The sequence below is a fragment of the Vipera ursinii genome (assembly GCF_947247035.1).
Source record: "Vipera ursinii genome assembly, chromosome: 1".
NCBI lineage: Eukaryota > Metazoa > Chordata > Lepidosauria > Squamata > Viperidae > Vipera > Vipera ursinii.
Window position 1 is genome coordinate 141400793 of NC_139512.1, and position 9819 is coordinate 141410611.

General features: G+C 36.7%; 1 protein-coding gene across 4 annotated transcripts in view; it reads right to left on the reverse strand.

The window, feature by feature from the left end:
• The window catches only part of ZEB2 (zinc finger E-box binding homeobox 2), a 50081-nt gene that overhangs the window by 35073 nt on the left and 5189 nt on the right, over positions 1-9819 (reverse strand). For all 4 annotated transcript variants that reach the window (XM_083348747.1, XM_083348748.1, XM_083348750.1 and 1 more), the window contains exons 2-4: positions 8684-8755; positions 1556-1744; positions 554-768 (exon numbers count right to left, since the gene is read on the reverse strand). In XM_083348747.1, coding sequence (XP_083204873.1) covers positions 554-768; positions 1556-1744; positions 8684-8755 — 476 coding nt within the window. The remainder of the gene's footprint in view (positions 1-553; positions 769-1555; positions 1745-8683; positions 8756-9819) is intronic.

Here is a 9819-nt window from a genome sequence, read left to right on the forward strand (position 1 = left end):
CATCATTCATTGTTAAAACAATCATAATGCTTGCAACATATCTATGCCACAAAATTTACTCAAGGTCCTAAACTTTGGAAAAACATACACATGAGGCTTAATAAAAAGTTAGAAATGATTTTAAAAAAGATTAGAAGATTCTTGAGACATGTTTGAGATCAGGTGGGGTAAAAAAAAGCCAAGTAAAACTAGGTGAAAAATGGGATTAAAATTGCTGACATGTTTAATAATTGTATAATTAAAATGCCACAATTTCATTCACATTTTGAGGAACAAAAAAAATGAAACTAAAGTCAAGTTTAAGTGCAAATAAAATTTCCAAATTAGAAATTAACACACTCATTCGATCGTGAACATAAGACTATTAAATCATATTAGAAGAGACCATCAAAAAATCATTTAGACTTCAATTAAAGCTATTACCATTAAAAGATCTGCATCTTCAAAATGCCATGAAAAATTAATAATGATTGCCAATCAAAGCAATATCATTTCTCTAAGGGGTTATTATAGAAAGAAATCACTTAAAGTCAGCCCCCCCCCCCCTCTCCACCTGATCTGTCCCTGGCTTGTGCGTCACCATATGCCGCTCGAGCTGGGTGCGGTAGGCAAATGTGTAGTTGCAAAGAGGGCAAGGGAAGTTTTCCTCGTTCTTCTCATGGCGATACTTGATGTGTTCCTTCAGGGAGGTCAGGCGCTTGTAGCCCCGGTCGCAGTAGGGACAGGTCAGCAGCTGGGCAAAAGCATCTGGAGTTCCAGGTGGCAGATCTTTAACCAAGAGACGTAGGGGAGAGAGAAGCCAGCTGAAAGGTCAGTAAATCAATGGCAGCTAATGGGCTTATTGCCCAGGATGGATTGACAAAAATCACTCCAATCTGTCTACACTAGAGACCCATGATTTCTACCTAGGCTGAAAAACCACATCAATCTTTTTTTTCTTTTTTTTTACACACTTGGAAGAGGGGGAAAAACACCCCTTGGATACTGTTCACTAGAAAATTAACTCAAATTTTTGTTTCACGCTTTTCTAAGACTTTATTCTACCCACTTCTAGACAGAAAGAGAAATATTTTGCTTATCAATGCTGTGTACTAAATTACCAGTTCTTCAGCTCCTTATATATTATCTTCATCCTCACAAATGCTTCTTTCAGCAGCTTTTTTTCCCCTCCTGGGTGCATTTTGAGACTCAACGAGTAATTCATAATTTGCTTGATAAAAACTCAATCATTCCAGAGTAAAATTAAAGCAAGTACACCAGTCCTTTAAATATAACCTTTATTTCCTTTGCTATTTGCTTTACCTACAGAATATTCTCAATTTGCTGACTCAGTATATATATATATATATATATATATATATATATATATATATATATATATATATATATATATATTCACAATATACTGAAATTACAGTCCCAGCCTTTGCTCATGAAATTCCATGCTTCTGCAGCTGTTCTTCAATTTTAAGGTAAACATCCAGGCATGTAGTGCATTTATAATTGCAACAGCTGCAAAAGGTCGAGACTGACTAAAAATGAATTCCATCCTCACCATTTTCTTCTTGCCCATTGGCCTCTGGAGTGCCAAGGCGAGACAGTTCCTCTGGGGCTTCTGGGTAAATAATGGCGGTATCACTGCGTTGTAGGTACTCTGCTATACTGACTGAGTGTCCATCTCCTTCCTCCAGTTTTCTCTTAGCAAAATATTCTTCGAAGTCTGATGTGCAATTTGCATTCTTAACTAAAATGGAAAAAGGGACAAGCAGGGGAAAAGATAAAAATTAAATCTGTGTGCTCGTCCTCTGGGAGATTATAAACCCCTCTGTAGAACATTTTGAGCTTCTTCTTTGGTCACCCTTATCTCCACCTGGTTTATTTCACTAATCAGAAAATTAATAACTATTTTTTTTCTCTGATGGTGATATTTACTAATGAAGTAGGAAAGCTATGCAGAGGCTTCTATATCACTAGAAATGTAAAATGGGTACTCTTTTGTATTTTAGAAGGCATATTTCAGGATTTATAAACAGACTTTTATTGTAATTTAATTTCTACATACAATCTCTACATAGGAACATTTTACTCCATTTTTATATGTATGCACAGAACTAAACGAATCATTTTTCATACTTTCACACATTCCAGTTTAACTTTACACTTATAAAAAAAAATGTCAAACTTCAATAATGTGACTAGAGCCTGAGAACAACAAATCAGTAACATCCATCATCAAATCAATAAGGGTGGATTGATAATTAGAGAATGGCAGACCACTAAATTTAAATCATTGTTAAACCAACCAAAATATTTAGCATTTTTGCCTAAAAGCAACAGATAGAAAAGAAAACCCATTGTTGCATAAGAGGTTTCTAAGTATTAGATCAATTCACACCCCTGATCATTCAAAAGTACTTCTAAAAAATGGGGATAGGAGAGAGAGGAAGAAAACCTAAAGGAAATATCTGATTCTACAAGATATCTAAACTGTTCCAGTAAAATTAAAATCCAAAACCACCAAATTCCCAAAAGTTGCTTAATATCAATTAAGCAATTCTGCAATATTTTTATAGCTAAACTTAATAAAAATGGCTTCACTTCCTGTCAATGGACAGTATCTTTCTTCATACACAATGTGTTGAGTTTTCTGTTGAGCTTTCTCGCACACATACATATACAGTTATTTAGTTATGGTTCTGATTAAGATGGAAGAATCAAATGGGTAATCATAAGGATTAAGATAGGAAAGGCACATTTCATAGCACGACTAAAAGGATGTAGTAATGAATTCTTGAACATATGAAGTACTATAAAACTCTTCAATGCACTTGCTGCAAAACATGAACACAGTTTCCCCTCTAGAATTAATTTTAGGAAAAGACATTGTGTTTGCTGTATTTGTATGCATACATTTGTGGTTGGGAAGGAAGGAAGGAAGGAAGGAAGGAAGGAAGGAAGGAAGGAAGGAAGGAAGGAAGGAAGGAAGGAAGGAAGGAAGGAGACAAATGTGTATGATAAAGTTGTTCTGCATTTTGAAGAACCTGCATCTTATCATACAGTTTTGGACATGGTAGAAAATTAGTAATACCAGGGCTTTTTTTCTCATAGAATGCTCAGAACGGAGTTCCAGCACCTTTTTTCGCACTCATACACACACACACACACACAAAAAGCTTTTGCACAAGCTGTGCTACTCCCTCTATTGGCTTTCAAAAGCCTATTGGCTTTTGAAAGCCACTAGGAATTGCTGCTAAGCACGCCAAAAGACCTGGCTGGCAAACATTGCACAGGCAAGTTGTCTGCAGAGAAGGTGAGTTGGCAGGAACTTTGCACCCTTCCCTGCTGCCCAACGACACCATCTCAACTAAGTAAGTGAGGACAAGGAGTGGGAGGTGGGTTCTGCAGAGTCCATGTGCACTCCTTCCTTGTGTTCACCTGTGTCAGCCAGGCTGATGGCCTACCTGGTGCTGTTCCTGTGCCGTCGTCACCTCGCCCTGTGAGCCTATGTGGCCGCCCTGCAGTGCCTGGCCTGCACCGCCTCCGCCGCCCACCCCACACAGCCCTGCCATGTAGAGCAGGCCCTGCTGCTCCCACAGCACCAGCCATGCTGGCTCCGGCCCCGGGGAGGGCAGCCCACCGCCAACACCCCTCGGGATTGCAGCAGCACTGCCTCCCCCATCTCCTGCACCCACCAAGATGAGAGTTCTGGCACCTTTTTTTTTTTTTTTAGAAAAAAAGCACTGAGTAATACCATACTAATATTTTCATCTGATCAACTCTAACTATTCTCTTTTTGTCTAAGTAAATCTCTATATACCAGTAATGTTTGCAGTTACAAAACTGTAAATAGAGATAGAATATTTCTTAGGATGTTAACTCTATAAGACTATATGATATTCTTCTACGGCCATCACTGGAGTCATCATTGATAAAGATATATAATGTGGTGCCCCAGTGTCTACCAACAGAGATTTCAGTCATTAGATCAGGGATGCAATTTTTCTCATCTACTCCATTTCCCCCAGGACTGATACCCTAGCAGTTTTATCTTTTATATCACCTCAAGTGTTTGGGATCAGACTCCAAAAATGTTTTACCATGGTAAAATCTAGGCTAAATAAAGGTATATTTGGAGCTGGTAGTTTGTTAGCTATATGACCTGATTCAAAACCATAGTTTGGTCCTTTGGTGTGACATTTTCTTTTTTATTATCTTTAATATTTAGGATAATAAAGAAAAAGGGTGTCATATTTCATTTCAGTGGCAAAAAAAGTGAAGACTATAGTAAAAAAAAATCCTCTTTATTCTGATTTTTTTTTACTGGACCTGCAGCTTTCATATTAAATTTGTTCAAGCTGGCCTATAATTATAGTTCTCTACAGTAGCTGGAATTGCCTGCTTTGTTAGTAAATGTCTCCTTTGCTAGCAAAGTTGTACATTATTCAGTTTCTGTATATATTTAAAAAAATTCAGGAGATCAGTCAAATATTTATGTCTAACTCATACACCTTAAAAACACTGGGATTTACTAAGTTGACAGATTCGACAGTAACAGTGTTTGCAGCATGATGATGTGGTAAAAGGATAGTATAAATATCAAATTTCATATGGTTGCAGATAAGGAATTAGAAATTTTCTGTGTTACTGTATTTACCCATCAATGAAATATAACTGATCAGCACTATAACCAAAAATGTTATCTTCCTCTCAAAATCATAAATGGCTATTTTAACAGGGGGAGACAACAACAACAACAACAACAACAGGCTTTCCCTTGTACGCTCTTTGCAGAAATCCCCAAAATATTGATTCCTTGTGAATTTAAATTGCCCACAAAATGACAGCCCCATCTGTGATTCAAGCTTTTTAAGAAGATGTAAAATGTGTGGCCTTATTAAGGAAGTCTTGTTTTAATTAAAGACTGGGGCAGGGTCTCCTTAAAGACCTGGGAGCCTAACATCATATTGTATGAGCATAAACCACACTCAGGAGGGTATATATTTAAAGGAAACATTTCTAGGGCTAGAAATGTTATAGTTATTTCTTATGGGAACTCTTGCTGTGAAATGAAGATAGCTGCTCTTAATCGGCAGCAAAGCTAATAAAACTGCAGCCCCCATTAAGGAGAAGTGGCAGGCCATCATTGGTATACACAGATTAGAACCGAGGAATGATCAGTTCTTTCAACTTGCCAGCTTTTATTTCTTTTTTCATCTTTACTAAGAACATTTTTGCTACTTAAAGAAGAACAAGTCTTAGTAAAGATCAGTTCCCGCTACTGTTACCAAGAAGGTGAAGGTAGAAAGGAAATTTTCTTTGATTTTTGTGTATTTGCTCATCCATTTCCTAAAAATAATACATAATGCAGTGGCTTAAACTAACACATATGCAAATTGTGACTAAATGTAAAACAAACTTATTTGAAAAGTTGTTCACATTGCAAAAGCCACTCAAATGTGGCAGCTAATTCTGGAACCAAGAGACTCATAAATACCCTGACATGATTTTGTTTGTTTCTTTTTCAAAGGCTGTAAAACACAATATCTCTTCATAGAAAGCAGATTTCAATCATTCAAAGAGAAAATGACTCACCCAACCATGTAACTGAGGGATTGGGAGACCAATCATGTTACTGTATCTATCTAGTTCTGTATTTGAACTTGCACATACTGTAAATGCTTATCACTCAGTTAGAACAATTAATCAGTGGAACTCCTTGCCTCCAGAAGTTCTAGTGCTCCAAAACTAGAGGTTTTTAAGAAGAGATTGGACAACCACTTGTCTGAAATGATATAGAGTTTCCTGTCTGAGCAGGGGATTGGACTAGAAGACCTCCAAGGTCCCTTTCAACTCTGTCATTATTCTAGTACCCTTCTTAGATTGCATTCAGACATGCATCTGAAACACTTGGAGATGAAACTCAAAAGAAGATTTTGACCAGTATGTCATACAAAGCCTTGATACCATGAATTTCTCAAATGCTATGTTCAGTTGAGAAAGAAACTATACAAATTTCTTTCTCAACTAAGTATCCTACCACAACTCTTGATGCATTTTCTTCTAGCAGAAGGGATGTGATACTCTCACAGAGGTAAATAAATACTGCTGTATTTATTGCAACCTTTGGTGACAAGGAGAATAAATGCTGAGAATATCAAAAGCACAAGGGAAAAGTTTTACATGTGATCTTTCATAAAAATAGCCATTTGAATTTAAAAGCTATACATGGCTTGATTCTTGTAGATCACATTGCCAAACTCACCAAATATGTCTTTTCATGGTTTGTTTTTAATCTCAGAAAAACAAAGGTTCATTATGGTGCTCCAAGTTCTGCACTATAGTTGATATATATTGAAACATAAAGTCACTTCATTTTACTTTTTATGGATTATGTCCCAATTGATAGGGGAATATATGTAACAAAAATGAAAAGAAAAAAACCCACTTGGCCTCAACTTCAATATGCTTTTATTTTTCATTATTTTTTCCCATTAGGTATTAGACAAGTCGGTCTGTTATGTTATCTAATAAGAACATGTGGGTGTCTACTGGCATTAGAGATGCATGAATAATAAATCCTAACATTTTGGTGCTACCTTCATTTGTAATGTTTTAACTGGGCATTAAGATGGAAACTAAAATATGGAGAATAGGGAACAACTTGGTTACCTTATTGGAAACAATGACTATGGTCTCCTTATACCTCTGAAGTTATATCAAGTTATACATCCTGGAATCATGCAGCAAAACATTGTTAATTATGTGGAGTAGCTGAGATAGAGATACTCCCAATCAAATGCCACATAGCAGTTCCATGGAACCATTCATTCATTCATTCATTCATTCATTCATTCATTCATTGATTTGATTTGATTAGATTTGTGTGCCACCTATCTCATCCCATGATAGAAGTGGGCACTCATTTTCAGAATATAGTGAGCTTCCAAACTGTATCTTAATGGCCCTTGTGTGTGACTGAAAATGCTGGATTAGAGAGGACTTTGGGTTGATTTAGAAGAATATGTCTTGCATTTTTAAATGGAAAATGGTTGGAACAAAAGAACTCCTACAAGACAAAATATTTAATACAGTTTAAACTAAGAAAAAAAGACTCTTGGACTACAAGGAGATCAAATTAGTCAATCCTAAAGGAACTCAACCCTGACTGTTCTTTAGAAGGACAGATAGTGAAACTGAAACTTAAATACTTTGGCCACCAAATGAGAAGACTCATTGGAAAAGACCCTGATGTTGGAAAAGATTGAATGCAAAAGGAGAAAGGAACAGCAGAGGATGAGATGGATAGATAATGTCACTGACGCAATGAACATGAATTTGGGCAAACTCTGGGAGACAGTAGAGGACAGAAGGGCCTGGCATGCTATGGTCCATGGGGTCTTAAAGAGTTGGACACGATTTAGCGACTAAACAACAAAACTAAACAAAAAAAAGTGATAGCTCAGAAACCAAGATGCTTTGTTATCAATGCTCCTTTCTTCTCATCTACAAGGAAACAGATTTCTGAAAAAAGTGAGCTAAGATGGCGGCGCCTGGAATGGCTGCGGCTGCATTGGCGAATAGTTGAAGGCGAATAGTTTTGGGAGGGATAGTAAGGGCTATAGGCCACATGATCAGGAAGATTTTAATGTGTTTCAGCAACATGGTGTAACTAAGGTAACATACGACATACGACCGACAATCTTTGCTGGCATGGCGAGTTTCTAGTTGTTTTGGAACTGTTGGTGAGACCGTTAAAAGTCGTTGGCGCTGTTTGAATCAGGGCTGTTTCCAGAGGAGGCAGAGGAGGAGAGGACCTGGAGCTTATGGAGCGAAGGAACTGGATGAGGCTGTCGGCAGGCCCAGAGGAAGAGAGAGAGGCTTTTGGAGGAGTTGGTGGCGGTGGCAGCGTGCTCCAGGGGCGAAAAGAAGCAAGGCCTCTTTAAGGAAAAGGTGGAAGACTCAGGATCAGAAAAAGGAAAGAAGGCGAGGGTGTCAGAATACAAGCTAACCTGAGGGCTAATCCGCATGTAGCCCCATTTCCATCTGTCCTGTTTGCCATCGTTCACTCCCTAGAGACTAAAATGGACAATGTGAAAATTGAGTGGGCCCCAAACAAGGAGTATATATTGAAGGTGGTGACCCTTTGAGAGCTGTATGCAACGAAATTTCATTTTGATGTATGCCGATTGGTGTACATTCAAAGTGACAATAAAGTTATCATCATTATTCATTATTTCTAAAAAAAAGTTGGACAACATGAAAAATGTCCAGAAATGAAGACAAAACATACTCAATAAAATATTTTGGTTTGATGTTTCTATAAAATGCATACCCATCCCATTATTTAAAATATTTTACAGTCTGTCATAGAATAGAAGCTCTTTCTGGACTGAATTCCAGCATATAGATATTGGGGGGGGGAGATAAAAGGAGAAGGAGAAGGAGAAAAAGATATGGCATGTTTTGAAAACGTTCCTAGTAACATCAGTGGATCACAGATTTGCGTCAGCATGAACCCTTTGGGCAAATTTTAAAACTTTGGTTATTGGACGTATCTCAAACTCTCATCCAGGAAAGTGAACTCACTGTTGAATTCTTTCTGTTCATAGAACAGTTAAACAAGCTGTAAAAAAACCAAAAAAAACAAAAAAACAAAACACAAGCTCCCAATATAAGCCCTTACCTGTTCCATTGCTTCCAGTGGTTTGAATGGCAGCTTCTGGCCCCATGGTGTCATACTCTTCCTTCATTTCTTCTACAAAAAAAGAAAGCATGTTTTCAGTGTTTCACATGCCAAACAGTTTATTAAAATACTGATCAAGTGACAGTCAACATAGGTGACTGTCCATTTATGAATGTCTGGTTCTTTTCAGTCTATTTAATGCAGTTGATCATGTCTGCTGAATGGGAAGCTTCAGTTTGCACAGAATGGATTTTCTCCACATTAATAGTTATTGTTGAGTATTGGTGTTTCTATGAACAGAACTGGGATATTACAATATGACAGCATTTCCTGTGAACTTAGTAGTTGGAAAGAGGTGTCCATATAATCACAGAAATAGTTGCAGCTATACTGTGATTAAATTTGTGCAGCAATTACATGACAAAGAACCTTAAGAAAATTCACCCTGCCAAAACTCACCTCCCCTGATTGAAACTAAGTCCACACTTACTTATGACAAATTATAAGAAAGGCCACTAAATTTTAATATCGATGGAAAACTTTTATTTTGGTTCCTGGAATAAACAGTGACAATAACCCTATCTGTCTAAATAAGGACAGGCATGGTATGTTCACCAAGAGCAAAATTACATTAGAAAAGCATAGACTGCAATGTGTCTATATAACCGTGTTATAATGTTATGAAATAGTTAGCTTATAAACGCGGACACTTCACACTTTTCTGGACAGGTTTGAGCTTTTCACTTCCTCTTGGCTTCACCTACTTAATATAAGGAACAAGAGTAAGTGTACAGCTTTGAGTTCCTTGGAAGAAGGGCAAAATAAAAAAAATGTGAAAAATATATTCTTTCAATGTATTACTTTAAAATAATTTTCAGTGGTATTTTTGTGAAACTAGGATAGGTTAATTTATCCTTTCGGTCTGTTTTAATCAGTCTCTATTGCATTTCATTTATTATTATTATTATTATTATTATTATTATTATTATTATTATTATTATTATTATTTTCCTTATACATATTCTTAAAAGAGCCTAAAAGAGTCACTCAACAGTGAGATAGGTGGCATATATATTTAATAAATAAATATAATAATAAATATAGGATTCTATTATATAGTTAGTAAAAACAAACAG